Genomic DNA, 16,913 nt, shown 5'->3' on the forward strand with positions numbered 1-16,913 from the left:
TGAAAAATAATGTAGTCATTATGACTTTAACTCTGTTACACAACAGATGCAACATATGCCAAAGGTTTTTTCAAATTTTCTTCTCTTCTTTCCTCATACTTCTACCTCTCCCTTATTTTTATTCAATGCTCCCCAATTGTACCCAAGGCTACTACTGCCTCCCTCATTCCCCCCCCCCCCCATCATTCCAAGTGGGCGGTATTGCCCACTTGGGGAAGCTATGCATAGAGCCAGGGGTGGGGAACCTGTGGCCCTGAAGCTACAAGTGGCTGTTTAGGTCCTCAAGTGTGTCCCTTTGACTGAATCTAAACTTTACAGAACAAATCTCCTTAATAAAATTAGAATTTGTTCTGCAAAACTTGGGCTCAGTCAAAAGGCCATACCCAAGGACCCAGAAGGCTACATGTGGCCTCAAGGCTATGGGTTCCCCACCCCTATAACCCTTTTGGGATCAGGGTCAGAGAACAGATCCTAGGTCAAATTTAGAGTTCCAAGATATTCTGCCTATCATAGTAAGGGCAACTGCTTACGATTTTGGTTAAGATGCTAAGCCAGACAGTTAACAACACAAAGCACTTGAATTACTTTACAGCTATAGCACCTCATGTGGTAATATGACATTGAAAACATCTTTTGTACCCACTGAGCTCATATAAGTTGTTTTACATGCCCTTAATTTTTTTCTTTCAGCCATATTGACACTATCCTGCATTTATATTATATATATCTTGTCATTTATAATACATTTCCAAGCAAACATAAATTGTAAATGCTGACAATCACAAAAATAAGACAATGACATGGTAGATTTTTACAAAGCAGACTCACTCCAAAGAGGCTCACTCCAAATTAGAAAGGTATTTGTTAAGTTTAAGAAAATGACTTTTAAAAAGTTCTAAAGTTGTAATAATAGTCAACATTTACATAGCTCTTTACAATTAGTATTTCACTTGATATTCATATCAACCTTATAAAGTAGGTGCTATTATTATTATCTTCGTTTTACAGCTGAGGGAAAGGGAATCGAACAGAAATTGAGTGACTTGCTCAGGGTCATATAGCTAAGAAGTTTTTGAGCACAGATTTGAACTCAGGTCTTCCTGCCTCTAGTTCCAGTGATCTACCCATTGTGTTACATAACTGCCCCCAAGTTAGAAAGACTAGTAATTATAGGGACTACACTGGTTTTGATCCCAATTACTAGCCCACTCACTCTGTCCCTCCAGTTTAATGTTAACCTTTAGAGCAGAAATATTTTAATATTTAATTCTAGAACAACCTCTGGAATTCTTAACCTGACTGGTGTCATGGACAACTTTGATGGTGTGATGAAACCTATGAACTCCTCAAAATAATTTAAAACATAAAATTCTTAATGAGAATGAAGAAAGCCAACTATATTGAAATTATCTGTTTATCTGTCTAACCAAGGTTAGACCCTAGGTTAATAACCCTTACTGGAGAGGGAAAAGAAACATCTACAATGGGGACTGCGATGTTTCACAGAACAGTGCTATTGATCTGGAGTACTTGGCTTGATCTCTCTCTGGCAAACCTCAGAGAAGTCATGCTCCTTGATGGCCTGGAGGGGATTTTCTAGGTCTAGGAATGAAAATCTTTAACACACAACATCATTATCTTACAGTAACTGGCAAACAAACAGAAAAGTATGAAAGTAGCCTGATGTTTTGTTATGTTGCCCTTTTCCTCAACATTATATGACCAAAAAGTGGAGAGAATAAGAGATTTTGGAATGTAGCAATTATTTTAGATTTGTGGTATCACATAAAGGCAATAATTATCTATATAATAACATAAATATCCAATAGTTACCCAGATATTGAAAAAATTCAATAATAATACAAAATTAGTATTCTATATCAGATTATTGATAACTAATAATTAATAACATAACCTAAAATCCATAACCCTTCTTCCCACTGGTCACATGTTCAATTCAATAATGCTTATGAGCAAACAAGAATTGGCCACATAATATCTTTAAATGGCTGTTTAATGTCACAAATATTGTAGAAATTAAAAATGATAGCATGTTTCAAATTTCACCATGTGTCAGTTAGTCAATCAACTAACATTAATTAAGAGCCTACTATATGCCAAACAGACTATATGCACAGGGGGATATAAAGAAAGAGAAAAACTGGTCCCTTCTCTCAAGGAGCTCACAGTCTTTGCCTTGAACAAATGTAGTATAGATGTTATGTACCGTTTTCTTTGTTTTGGGAAGAAGGTAACACTGTATAACTGTGATTGCAGATTTCAGGGAGTCTGGCAAGTGTACAAGTATTCCATGTATAAGAGAGAAACCAAGGATCCTTAATAGAATGAAATGACCTTAAAACAGAAGCAAGGCAATATCTAAAACCCCTTGCATTATCTACATAAAATTAAGTTGTCTTGTAAGTCTTGTGGAAATTATGGATACTTTTAATTTAGTCAGGGTTGAAGGCATAACATTTCTTGCGTAATAGAATATGCTTTATATATATTATTGATGCAAAACACTTTCCCAACATGGCCAAATATGGTTCGTGGTTTTCTCATGTTTTAGAAGAAAAGTTTTGTATATAAGGGATCTTATCTCTATTTAAAGTTCAACATAAGCTTTTAAACAAATGAAATTCAAAATGTGGTCACAATTTGCCCATGTAGGTTGCAGATGTTCACTATTCCAATATTAATAATCATTGTTGGACTCAGGAACCTGGAACATTACACCCTATCTCTTCTCCACTAAAAGATCCCTCTGTTTTGGTTTATCCTGGGTTTAGTTCTGGGGATCCAGGTCTTTAATGAGAATATTTAGGTGCCTTTTCTCACTTACAATTTTCTCTCTCTTTGGCTCATTAAACTCATACCTTGGAGCTTATCAACTGAACAGAATTTGAAACATAGACATTTTGAATAGGATGAAATACATGTAGACTTTTGCAATTTTAAATCAATTTTCTAATTATGTTCAATATTTCTCATAAATTCATAAAAGCTTTATTTCATGCATAAACACTTGAAGCTGAGATGTGTGTATATATTAACACATATACACATATCTCAGCTTCAATTGGAATATGTATGAACATGTATATGTATGTATTTTTTTCTTATAGAAAACTATTTCTTAGACCATTTTTCAGTCAGAGTTTCATAAGGTGTTTGATTCAAGACCCTTTTTATTTTCTTTTAAGTCTGCTGCCTTTCAATTTAAAATGACAACCTAAGCATTTCCAAACCATAGCATACAATGTGTTCTTCAAACTGCACCTGTGGTTTATATTCTTAAAGATCAGTTATGAAAGCTTTCAATAATAGAGTATGCACTTTTTTCAAATACAAAGCAGACTGTTTACAAAGCGCAGTGGACAGGCACTGGAACACTGGGTTCAGAGTCAGGAAGACCTTAGCTCCCATCCTGCGTCAGTGACTTGTTGTTTGACCCTGGGAAAGTCACTTAATCTCTTCAATTTTTCTCATCTGCAAAATAAAAGGATTGGATTTAGTGGTCTCTAAGGTCCATTCCAGCTCTAGTTCTATGATTTTATGAGAATGTTATTTCAAAAAAGATCACACATAGTGGTAGTTAGATGGTCAGAGAGCAATAGCCCAGGCAGTAAAAAAATGAAAAGGCACTCTGCCTTCCTTGGGTTCAGCTCAACGGGAATAATCATGCACTCACATTTTCACTCCCAAATGAACACACCTTATGCATAAAATTCATTAAATAAAGCAATTCAATATTCCATATTTTTTTCCATATTCCATCCATATTCTATCCATAACTTGCCTTTAATTAGTTAAAGCTATTTTCCCTTTCTCATGGAACAGGCATTTTCACATGCAGTAGATCTTCAACACTGATGTTGCCTATATTTAAATGTCCACTTCATCCCCATAGTGAACAGCTCAAAGTGGAAGAGAAAATTCTTTAACTTTCTTTTTCTTCCTTCCTTCCTTCCTTCCTTCCTTCCTTCCTTCCTTCCTTCCTTCCTTCCTTCCTTCCTTCCTTCCTTCCTTCCTTCCTTCCTTCCTTCCTTCCTCCCTTCCTTCCTTTTCTTTCTTTCTCTCTTTCCCTCCCTCCCTTCCTTCCTCCCTCTCTTCTTTCCTTTCTTTTTACATAACATAATTAAACAGACTTGTCTCCCTCAGCGATCTACAGGTAATAAAAGAGAGGCTATATAAAAAGACTCCACAACTCTAAAATCCACTTTGGTTACTTTCAGCAAAGCTTTATCCAGGCTGGGTCACATCCTGATGGAGATTAGAAGCTAGAGACAAAGAGGGGTGTGTTGGGGTGGGGCTCGTTTCTAGTCACAGAGGGGGAGTGGGAGTCAGAATTCTCCCTTCCAAGCCTGCAGGTCACTTTACCAAAGAGAATGTTGATCCTTGGAACTATCTGCTGGGACTTTCCTTCTACCTTGTCTAAGACATTGTTACCTTGAGTGGGGTCTAACAGTGTCTTTTTATCAGTGACAGTAGGAGAGGAACCTTGCTGCACATTTCACACACTCTTAGGGTGCATTCAGACAATGAAGACTTAAATTGAGAAACCCTCCCACAAGTCAAAGGAAATGATTAGATGGATTCTTTTCTCCATTAGAAATCTGTATGCAAGCTGAAGCAAAACAAGAACCCCAGTCCTTAGGAACCAGCCAGCTCAGGAGGAAACAGAAATAACTGACTCATTAAAGGGGGAAAAAATTGACACTTCCAATCCTGGTCTGAGTGCCTATTGGCAGCTTTACTCTGATGTATGAAAAGATATTTTAAAAGACTGTCTCTCACTTTTACAGGGTCCTGGACCTTGAACGGAAGTAGTCTTGTAAGCCTCCTCCCCCAGATTTGTATGTTGGCTTTTCTGGCCAAATTGCACAATAACTGTTCTGGTAAAAAGATGACTTGTTGCTTAGAGCAAGCAAGTAAAATATGCTAAAGGAATACAGAACACACAGACATACACATGGTCACAGGGAGACTCCTTTAATTTGTAGTGGGTATGCTCTCTCTAAGTTTACTAGCCCAGAGTCAGGCCAGCTACATCCTCCTCCTTAAGAGCAGAAACAAATACGAGTACTTAACAAATATTTTATTTGTTTCTCACAACAACCCCGGGAAGTAGGTGCTATTATTATTCCTATTTCATAAATGAGGAAACTGTGCTAGACAGAAGTTAAGTGACTTGTCCAGTGTCACACAGTTAGTAAGAATCTGAGGCTTGATTTGAACTCAGGACTTCTTGACAGGTCCAACCCTGTATCCACTGTAGTTACCTTTAGAAGTACTCCTGAGGACTTGGGTTTTTATAATATTGTTGGGTCAAGTTCCCATCCTGGGTGTCATTTACCCTTCCCCCCTTCTTACTATTACAATATATTATAACTTCAGTTCCATTAGCCAATTAACATCAATTAGACTTTGAAGAGAGATATTTACTTTTTAGATATGGTGAAAAGGGAAATGCAAATATAAAGCATAAACCTCCTCCCTTCTTTCCCCTAACACTTCTGTATTACTCCTCTATGTACCACCTTGGTCTCTGGAGACAGTGGGCTCAGAATTTAGAAGTTTCTACATGGTATTGGTCTCACTAAGTTCACATTCAAATGTAGAATCATTATCAGAAAAGTTCCTGTCTCAACTACCGCAAGACTGGGTCCCAATTGTCCCTACTCCATCCCTAGGACTTGATGTTAGATAGCATAGATTTGACTCCCAGACTTTACATTCCTGGACTCCCACAGCCCTAGACTTCTGGGGAGCTCACTTCTCTGACTTTTTGAAACTCATAAGTTCATCTTTTGCCAAAAATGGAAGAACAAATGCCAAGAAAGACAAAGAATTAAGACCATTTTTCAAAGGTTACACATTAGCTTCAGATGGGAAGAAGGTCTGAGGCTTCTCCCCTTACAGAAATCTTTATTACTGGATACCATTAGCAGAAAGAAGTCAACTCAAGGGAAGGGATCCAATCAAGAGAAAAGGTCCAACCAAGAAAGCCAGGTGGAGTCCCTCAAGAGACTCCTATTCACCAAATAGTTGACCAGAAGCAGTTGTAGAATATTTTTATGCCTGTTCTAAAATCTTTCCGTTTTTATTTATTTACTTATTTAAGTTTTCAACATTCATTTCCACAAAATTTTGAATTCCAAAATTTCTCCCTATCTCTCCCCTACTCCCACCCCCAAATGCCAAGCATTCTGATTACCCCTTCCACCAATCTGCCCTCCCTTCTAACACCCCTTCCTTCCCTTATCCCCTTCTTCTCTTTTGTCCTATAGGGCAAGATAAATTTCTATACCCCATTACCTGTATTTCTTATTTCCCAGTTGTATGCAAAAACAATTGTCAATAAAACTCTGGGTTCCAATTTCTCTTCCTTCCTCTCTCCCTACCTATCCCCACTGAGAAGGCAAGTAATTCAATATAGGTTATATATGTGTAGTTTTGCAAATGACTTCCATAATAGTCATGTTGTGTAAGACTAACTATATTTCCCTCCATCCTATCCTGCCTCCCATTTCTTCTATTCTCTCTTTTGACCTTGTCCCTCCCCAAGAGTGTTGACTTCTAACTGCTCCCTCCTCCCTTTCACCATCCCCCCTACCCTGTTTATCCCCTTCTTCCCTACTTTTCTGTAGTGTAAGATAAGTTTTCATACTAAATTGAGTGTTCATTTTATTCCTTCCTTGAGCCAAATGTGATGAGAGTAGGCTTCACTTTTTCCCCTCTCACCTCCCGCCTTTTCTCCTTCATTGAAAAAACTTTTTCTTGCCTCTTTTATGAGAGATAATTTGCCCCATTCCATTTCTCCCTTTCACCTTCCAATATATTCCTTTCTCATCCCTTAATTTTATTTTTTTAGATATGATTCCTTCCTGTTCAACTCACCCTGTGCTCTGTCTCTGTCTCTCTGTCTCTGTCTCTCTCTTTCTATATAAAAATATATGTGTGTGTGTGTGTGTGTGTGTGTGTGTGTGTGTGTTTAATCCCACAATTACCCAGATACTGAGAAAAGTTTCAAGAGTTACAAATATTATCTTTTCATGTAGGAATGCAAACAGTAAGTTCCTTATGATTTCTCTTTGCTGTTTACCTTTCCATGCTTCTCTTGATTCTTGTGTTTGAAAGTCAAATTTTCTTTTCAGCTCTGGTCTTTTCATCAAGAATGCTTGAAAGTTCTCGATTTCATTGAATGACCATTTTTTCCCCTGAAGCATTATACGTACTTTTGCTGGGTAGGTGATTCTTGGTATTAATCCTAGTTCCTTTGACTTCTGGAATATCATATTCCAAGCCCTTTGATCCCTTAATGTAGAAGATGCTAGATCTCGTGTTATCCTGATTGTATTTCCACAATAATCGAATTGTTGAAAAGATTCAGTTGCTTGCAGTATTTTCTCCTTGGCCTGGGAACTCTGGAATTTGGCTGCAATGTTCTTTGGAGTTTCTCTTTTTGGGTCTCTTTCAGGAGGTGATTGGTGGATTCTTTCAATATTTATTTTGCCTTCTGGTTCTAGAATTTCAAGGCAGTTTTCCTTGATAATTTCATGAAAGATGATGTCTAGGGTCTTGTTTTGAGCATGGCTTTCAGGTAGTCCCATAATTTTTAACTTGTCTCTCCTGGATATATTTTCCAGGTCAGTTGTTTTACCAATGAGATATTTCACATTATCTTCCATTTTTTTCATTCTTTTGGTTTTGTTTTGTAATTTCTTGGTTTCTCATAAAGTCATTAGCTTCCACTTGTTCCATTCTACTTTTTAAAAAACTATTTTCTTCAGTGAGCTTTTGAATGTCCTTTTCCATTTGGCTAATTCTGTTTTTTAAAGCATTCTTCTCCTCATTGGCTTTTTGAACCTCTTTTGCCAATTGAGTTAGCCTATTTTTAAAGGTCTTATTTTCTTCAGCATTGTTTTGGTCTCCTTTAATAAGCCATTGACTAGCCTTTCATGATTTTCCCTCAGGGTTGAGATTCAGATCAGCTGCTCAATTCCTCCAGAGACTTTAAGTTGAGGGCTCCAAAAATGGATGCTGGCTGCTGCCTGCTGCCTGCTGCAGCTGCCCTCTGCTGCTGCTGCCTCTGCCACTGCCTGGGGCTGGAGCTGGGGGGGACCCTACTCCCTTCTCACCCAGCTGAGAAAGCTCTCACTGACCTTTGAAGCTGCCTTTGGAACCTGTGGGTTGAGGGATCTGAGAATCATCACTGTTGCCGAGGATTCCATTCCTGAGGCCTGCTTGGGCCTTGCTTCTCCTGGTGCCATGTGGCCAAGGCTGGGTTGCACTCTGCTCCATGTCCAGTAGTATAGACCTTTCCCCTTGGCTCAGGTCACTCTGGGCTGGAAATCTCCTTCACTCCATCATTCTATGGCTTCTGCTGCTCTAGAATTTGTTGAGAGTCATTCTTCACAGTTATTTTATGGGCTATGGGAAAGAGCTAGAGTATGTGGATCTTTCTACTCCACCATCTTGGCTCCACCCCCTCTAAAATCTTTTCAAAGCACTCTCATTTCATGTCATCATGATCATCCTGGAACCAGGATGTCCAGTCTCTTCCACATGGGGAATTGCATCAGCTGAGTACTTTGTGGAGTCTCCTGAAGACTGGACTTATCAGCCAGTTCTTTGTTATGAATAAATGAATGAATGAATGAATGAAAAAGCCTTTATTAAGCACTATGGGTAAAAGCATCATGATAAGTGGTGGAGATATGAAGAGAAAAACATAATAGTTCCTACTACCAAGGAATTTAAATTCTGGATGAATTAGAGAAGTGAGATGAAAATCAGGGTGTAAGAGGACTGACCCCAATGGGACAAGTCATTACTGTATTCTGTGCTTTAGTTTCCTCATTTATAAAATGAGGGGGTTTGACTAGATGACCACCAAATTCCTTCTAGGTCTATATCTATGATCCATAAAAAAAATGGAAACTACATTTTTTTTTTAAATAGAAATTTAGCAGTGAAGGGGAGAAGAAATAAAAATAAGTTTGACAGAATAATGGGAATAAGTAATAATAAGTAAAGTAAAAAATAAGTCTTAGGTAAAAATAATGGGATTAATGGGGATTTTATATTTTAGGATATGGGCACATTAGAAAATATGCATGTTTTTAGAGTTGGTGTAGAGAAAGAGGAAAAGATAGGGATGATAGATGGAGATGGAAGGAGAATGGACACACAAGGAAGAATTAATCTTGTCAAGGAGGAGAAGGTACATGAGGATGAAAGATGAAATATTTCATGATGAATGGCTTTGATGATCTCAGGAAGGGAGGTTATCTAGTTAGAGAGAGGACGGGTGGTGTAGAATTGGGGATTTGAAGAGGTTCAAACAGCTACTATATGTAGGCAGTTTCAGTTAACAGTTCTATCCATTTACTTTGTTAAATTATTTCTTCTTCCTCAGATATCCCTGGGAAACTTTAAAAAAAAAAATTCTCACTCCATTTTTTTTTTTTTTGTTCTGGGGTCTTCCTGAGGCATTGCCTAGCTGATTAATCATGGCAGTATAGTGACTGGCACAATGGTTCCTAAGGATAGCCCTAGTGGGAATTTGTCAGAGAGAGATGGGGGGAAGAGGAAGAAGCTTGAGGTTACTTTGGAAGATAAATCATTTCAAGGGATAGAAAAGCCAGGGTGGGGTGAATTGGGTAGGAAAAATGAAAAGTCCAAAGAAATCTTGTACAGGAGAGGGAGACAGGGCTCCAGGATGTGGAAGGGGAGGAAAAGGGAGGATGGTATAAAAACAAACTAATTTGTAATTTTTTCTAGTGTTGATCTTGTTACTTGTCAGAGAAGCTAATTTATCTTCCTTTTACTGTTGTCTGGTCCTGTTTTTCCTCTACCTGTCAGGCAAAGGATATAAGGACTGACCTTGGCTCACTGATAGAGCACTTTAAGCATTTTTGTGCAAATTATCTCATTTGATCCTCATGACTACTTTATGAGGCAAATGCTCCAGGTAAGGTCAAGATAATGGTTCTCAAATCTTTATATTGAGATTCTCTAAAATTATTATTTTAATTAATTAATTGGTATTTATTTGGTTTACATTTTAATTTAATTTTAGTGCCTAATAACAAACAGCATAAGGTACATTAAAAAAAAGGGCTGTTCAGGGTAGGTTGTAGCACAGGAACACTAGACTAGAAGGGGTCCATTTCAGTTCTAAGCATATGATCCTTTGAATTATCCCTATTTCTGGAGAGACAGTATGAAGGTGGTGGAAAGATCATTGAATTGGGAATCAGGAGAACTCCCTTTGTACATAGATTATCTTTTTTTCTCTTTGAGCCTGTTTTCTCCTTTATGAAATGAGACTAATAATATTGGAATAACAAACTCACAGTGCTGTTGTGAGGATGAAATGTGACACTGTGCATAAAGGGCTTGGCAAACCCTAACTAGTTATGTAAATGTCAGCTATAATTTTATATATTAAGAAGAAGACTTAAAGAGGCTTGTCCAGAAATCACAGAGTGAGAATAGATCAGAGACATTTGAACTCATATCTCTGCTGAGTCTAACACTCTACTTTGCAGGATGGACCCATGATCAGTTATTTATAGTAAAATAAATTATGTTGCAGGGTATTTTCTGCCACTATTTTCAGCACCTAAGAACAGCTAAGAGGTAGTTACATCGGTGTTTGTTTTAGAACATACTCCCTGGGAATGCTGAGGATTTGCTGTATTGAAATTTTCATGAGCAATTCTGACTTCCAGGTCCATTTCTGAATAAACTATCTCAAGACAGATAGAGTTTTCAATCACACCCCAGCCAACACTATCTACACTATCTACAATGTTTATTGTAGTACCTGGCACACAATAGGTACTTAAATATTTACTGACTTACTGACTGACAATGGCCTTCTTACTACTCAAATACTTCCCCCAATCATGAGATCCTTAAGAGGTTTTTATGTTCAGAGTCAAAAAAGAATTCTGAGTCTTCAAGGTCACTGTTTTGTTAGCAATAGGAAAGAATGTATAGGAAATAGGAAAGACAGAAACAAGTCTCAGGAGGTGTTCTGGTGGCTCATTGCATATTGGAGAAAGAAAGGTAATGAAAGGAGGATGTGAAAGGAGCAGGCAAAGGGATTTCAGTGTGACTAGTGATGATGCCACAGTGGAGAGGGTTAAGCATTTCATTATAATCTGGTCAAATTACACCTCTTGGACCAAGATCATCATTAAAGACACTTTATCTTAGAGAAATTCTAGCCTAGTTAGGGCATCATTATGAGAGACTAAAGAAAATGATAGTAATTCAGATGAAAACTAAGGGAGGACTCAAATTAGGATACATGCTTGCGCTTCCACTTTTGGCCAGGGAGAAAAGGTCACTGGCAGAATGAATCCTCCTAAGGTGAGTGGCTAGGAGCAAATTCCAGCAACAGCCCCAAGTGTATACAACACATTTTCTTGGTTTTTGGGGATCTCACATAGTCTCACAGATAGGCTCATATAACACTATCACAGAAACATTGGTTTATTTGTTTTTTGACTGCTTCTCACTCCAACTTACCACATCACTTTGTTAGGATGTTTCATCTGGTGCCATTTTGTTCCCATTAGATCATCCAAAGAATGATCCAAATAGTCAAATGGTCCAATAGCCAAAGAATCCCGGTAAACTTTCTTGTGTGCATCTTCCTGTAGAGTGTCCTTGGGAGGGAGATAGAGGCTAGGGTAGAAAATGACTCATTTCTTGTAGCTGTGTCTTCTCTCCTATCCCCATGCTCCATGTTAATCTTTGAAATGTTGCTCTGTGTTTAGGTTGCTCTTCCATAGCTTACTAGAAGAGAGGAAGAAGAGCAAAAATTGGATATCTATTTCTTACTATATTTTATAATATTCAACAGAGGGAATACACAGTGAACATGTGGGAGTTGAATTATGGCAAAATAAAATAATATGGTTTCCCATTTGGATTTCATTTTGATTCCATGGAAGTAATAAGTGGCTAATACTTCCAGATAGGAGTGTCCTAAGTGGAGTAGGGAAGCCATCTGTGTGGCATGAAGTGGGAATAATGGAGAACCCCTCCCTCCTCAACTCTCCAAGCAAAAATATTTTCACCATTGGCCTGTTTCAGTGCCAGAAATTCTTAACATTCACAGTATTCCTTGAAAACAAAACAAAACATTTTATTTGGGCCAAAGCTTTTATCAGAGGCAGCATAATATAATGAAAAGAATGCCATATAGGGAATGGGGAGACCTGGGTTCTAAGACTGGTCCTGCTAATCAATTGGCTATATGAACTTAGGTAAGTCATGGAGAACTCCACAAACCTCAGTTTTTTCTTCTGTAAAATTTAAGAATTAGAGTAGAAGATGTCTAAAGTGCCTGCTAGTTCCAGCTTATTGGCTAGTGTATAGGACATTTTTTCTGATTGATCTACTATTACCCATTATTACTTAGTCAAGAGTAGGATCCCCAAGTAAAGAGATTCGGAAGAGGTATATTTTTATTGGGTGGAGAGTTTGGGAATTTTGAGGTTGTTGTATTGATCAGGAGGGTGTAGAAGTGGTAAGGATAGTATTGGATGGGTACAAACCCTGAGAAAACATGATAGCACTAGGTATCTGGAGGACTAAGTGGGAGAACATGACAGACTTTGCCCATGTCATAACTTTTCCTGCTTCCATATACTCTCATGAATCATCTCATGACTGTTGCCTAATGGCACTCCGTGGAAAACTAAGATGAGGAAAACAGTAATAGTTGGGATTTATATGGGATTTCCCAAAAATCTTAGGAAAGTTTTAGACCATAATAGCTTCAAGCTTTAATAACTTAAAACTGCCCTAAAACAGTTTCTTTCACAACTCTGTGAGGTAGGGATTGTAAATATTTTTATCCCCAAATTACAGACAAGGCAATGGAGAATGAAGCAACTTGTTACCACAGTTGGTAAGTGTTGGAGATGAGATTTAAATTCAGGTCTCTTCTGACTCTAATGTCAGTTTTCTTATCACCACACCACAGTGGCAACGATGATGATGATGATGATGATGATGATGATGATGATGATGATGATGATGATGATGATGGTGATGATGATGAAGGTAGCTTATATTTGTATAGCACTTTATGGTTACATGGAGGGTTTGTGAATGTAAGCTCCTTGAGGGAATTGAATTTTTGTCTACATACCTGGCACATAGTAGGTGTGTAAATACTTGTTCATTGATTGATCTGGATAGCAAAGTTATGGTAATGGAGGGATTTCTATACATTATCTCATTTAAGATTTATGGCACTTAGATCATGTAGTTGATAGTGCACCGGGCCTGGAGTCAGAGAGACTTGAGTTCAAATGCGACTTCAGACACTTACTACCTATGTGACCCAGTTTTCTCATCTTCAGAATGGGGTTAATTATAGCACCCACATCTTCATGAGTTTAAATCTGGCTTTAGACGCTTACTAGCTATGTGACCCTGGGCAGGTCACTTAACTCTATTTGCCTTAGTTTTCTCATCCATAAAATGAGTTGGAGAAGGAAATGGCAAACCACTCCAACATCTTTGCCAAGAAAATATTTTTTATTTATTCTTATTATTTTTATTTTACTTTTTTATTTTTCATTTTTAACACAGTTCATATCACATAACACAATTCCAAGTTTTGGTCAGGTGGTATTTCTTTTAAAGCATTTACAATATGGATCACAAACTGAACTTTTTTTAACATTAACCAACTGAGACGTAAGTAATAGCTATGCATGCTAACTTCATAAGCCCTTGACCTAATTGTCTCCACATTACTACTAAGAATTAAAGGACCCTAACTTATTGTTGTTGGTCTAAAGTCCTAAGCCTAATAGCTTAATTTGACTTGACCTCGGATGTTCCCCTAACAACAATCTATAATTTAATAGATCTGGTATTAAGCTTACAAACCTTTTGACTATAGTAAATTGCCACTAAGAGTAGGGACATTGCAGGGAAACAATATCTCCCCAACTTCATGTCAATTCCAAACAGGAGTAGATTGCGTTCAGTGAGGCTTAGAGGCTGCCAGGTGTCAGTGGAGAAATTGAGTCAGGAGAATCCTACCTCAGTCCAGTCTGAACTGCTGCTCTCCCACCCTTCCCATGAGATCATCTTTTTCAGTTCATACCCGCATCTCACAGGCTTACTGGCTTCATGGATTGGAGGCTCAGACCACCTTTCTTGCCATCCATACCTAGAGTTAGACTCAGAAGAACAGTCACTTAATAGTCCCATAGCATCTTAAAATAGCAGGTTCCAATAACCAGGGTTCAGACATGACTATAATTTCACATTGGCTAAGGAACATCATTTGAGGCAAGTCTTAAATGGCTTACATGCCTTTCTATACCTGTTCTAGTTCCTGCTGAAATCTCAATCATAAAGTCAAATTTACCATTAAAACCTTAACTTTTCCATCAATGCCAAATTTTACCCGAAGTTACCTGCCTATGGGAGACTTAGATTAAAATTCATTTCCTCAAACTGAAGATGACTCTGATTTAGTCTCGGGAATTAATTCAGTCAATTGTTTTAATACTAATTGCTTTTATATCACTTTGTAACATGTCCAATTTATCTCCCCATCTCTCCCCTCCCCCATCCCCTATTATGCCAAGAAAATCTTAAATGGTGTTACAAAGAGTCAGACACAGAAAAATGACTGAATAATAACAATATGTAGCACTTAAGACTTCCAAAGCACTTTACAAATATTATCTCATCTGATCCATACAACAAACCTAGGATGTGGGTTGATCTTGGGGGTTGAGACAGTTGACAGTCAGTCTGCATCAGAATGAGAAACTGCAACTGGGATCCTTGTAGATAAGCAGACCATCCTATCTTTATGGTCTAGCAATTTCTAAAGGAAAAAGAATGTTGCTTTTGCCATTTTTTTTCTCCTGCCCTTCAGGAGAGGATTGGTTCTTTCCCACCACCTCCCTCCCCCATGACTTCCCCTTTCCCTATAACTTAAATACCCAAGGCTTTCCATGTACTGTTGAATTCTTTGGTAAGCAGTTCCCACATGCATACCTCTTTCTTTTGTAATAAATACAGTTTTCACACTTTTCATGAAGTTGTGATTTCTGGTTGACAGTTAAATTGGTGTCAGAAGTAGGACTTTGGTTGACAACTGCCTAAGGCAATTAAGGGAACTCATCTAGTAGAATGGAAACGCTCTGAAGGTGGGGTATGTGTCTTGTCTGTGTATTGTTGTTGGACTCATTCTTTCTCTAATTAGATTGTGAGCTCCTTGAGAGCAGGGGCTGAGTTGTTTTGTTTTTTGTTTCTGCCTTTTTGTACTCCCAGAATTTAGCACAGTGCCTGGTGAGGAGTTGGCTCTTCACAGATGCTTGTTGACTTCATATGGCATTTTTTGTTTTTGTTTTTGTGCCTCCAGCACTGTGCACAGAACTTGCATCATGATAGATACTAAATAAATTCTTGTTGAATTGAGGAATATCCTTTTTTCTCTGTGCTCCTTATGAAAAACTACTAATTCAGAGTCATATTAACACACCTTTAGCAAAATGTCAAATTCAACAAACATTAAGTACCTACTAGATGCAAGACACTGAGTTAAGAGTCCTTTTTGATCTCAATCTTTCATAGATTGTTTGAAAATCCAATTAAGTGATCTTTCCTTTCCCTCCAGTCTCCACAGTTCCACTGTCTGTTCTACTGAGGTACTTACTCAGTGGTAGAGAAAGCTAGAAGTGCATAGTTAAAAGCTAGCTCCATCTAGCTACCACAAGGGCTTGAAATTTCCAACCATTAGAAACTGGGTTAAAGTGTCATTTCCAGAAAGTTCCTCTTTAAGCACAAACACGTTGGACTTAGAATTAAGATGATGATGTGAAAGGTCTTAGAGAAGTTTAGGAAACATTTGAAAAAAAAACACAGGAAAGACCAGAGAAAAAGAAAGCCAAAAAATAAAGGGAGGTGAAATCCTCTATCCAATTCAAAACTGCATAAAAAGAGTCAGAAATTGGAAAGGTGTGTCTACAGTTGGCATTGGAGAAGTAGGTGGAAACTTAGATAAATAGAAAAGATTGAAACTGGGGGAGACAAAGAGAGGGTCTTGCTAGGAAAGCCCATGTAAACTTTGGTAATTGGGTAGAAAGTAGAACTAGGGATGACAGTTGAACCACAACACAACACAAACACAACACAACACAAACTACTACAAATGGCCCTAAAGTCAGCCAAGGCTCTGAACAAGGGGGCTACAAGCCAGTTCAAGCTCTAGTAGTCAGAGACCCAAGACTAGGTCTCTGGCCCAGACCTGTAACAATAAGAGGTGTAGAACAAGCACCATAGATCAATGTACGGAGATACAGAGCCAAGACATGTACTTTAGAACACTGGGAATCACAGGAGAAAGTAGGGCTGATTTAGCACTTGGTGCCAACTTCAGGGTGGTTGTATAAGAAGTCTGAGACTAACTTCATCTTCAATATCTCACTAGAGTTTGTTAGTTCCATAGTAGGAGATGAAATCAATCTCAGATTTGGAATCTTACAGAAGACAACAGAGTCCTGTCAAAATTAGAGTCTTCTGTAAATAATCAGCAGATCAAGATGGAAGACAAGTGTGGACCAAGACAGAAAGCAAGCGTAGAACTTACACATTCTATGAGTCCTTATCCTTATTCTGACTTTTACTTGAAATGTTAAGATGAGTGTCTTCAGGTGAAAACTGCTAAAACTCCTTTTTAGGTTGCTAGACATAATTCTGAGAAGTTGATTTAAATCCCACTGGCTTGAATCACTGGTTTCCAAACTGGGTTACTATTTTATAATGATTCACAGGGTATAATGAAATTTCCTCAAACAATAATAATAGACTTCCTGTCCTGTGCTTATTATTATTATTACTACTTTTGCAAA

General features: G+C 37.9%; 1 protein-coding gene across 3 annotated transcripts in view; it reads right to left on the bottom strand.

Moving 5' to 3' along the window:
* Positions 1 to 3,173: 3,173 nt before the first annotated feature.
* Positions 3,174 to 16,913, bottom strand: part of LOC140528056 (cilia- and flagella-associated protein 337-like) — a 165,045-nt gene continuing 151,305 nt past the window's right edge. For 2 of the 3 annotated variants that reach the window (XM_072645515.1, XM_072645511.1), the window contains 2 exons: positions 11,548 to 11,817; positions 3,174 to 3,492 (listed from right to left, as the gene is read on the bottom strand). In XM_072645515.1, the coding sequence (XP_072501616.1) occupies positions 11,815 to 11,817 (3 nt within the window). In that variant the 3' untranslated portion in view covers positions 3,174 to 3,492; positions 11,548 to 11,814. Of the gene's footprint in view, positions 3,493 to 11,547; positions 11,818 to 14,762; positions 14,885 to 16,913 lie in introns of all 3 variants that reach the window. The other variant, XM_072645514.1, reaches the window with a different exon arrangement.

The sequence above is a fragment of the Notamacropus eugenii genome, chromosome 2 (assembly GCF_028372415.1).
Source record: "Notamacropus eugenii isolate mMacEug1 chromosome 2, mMacEug1.pri_v2, whole genome shotgun sequence".
Taxonomy (NCBI): domain Eukaryota; kingdom Metazoa; phylum Chordata; class Mammalia; order Diprotodontia; family Macropodidae; genus Notamacropus; species Notamacropus eugenii.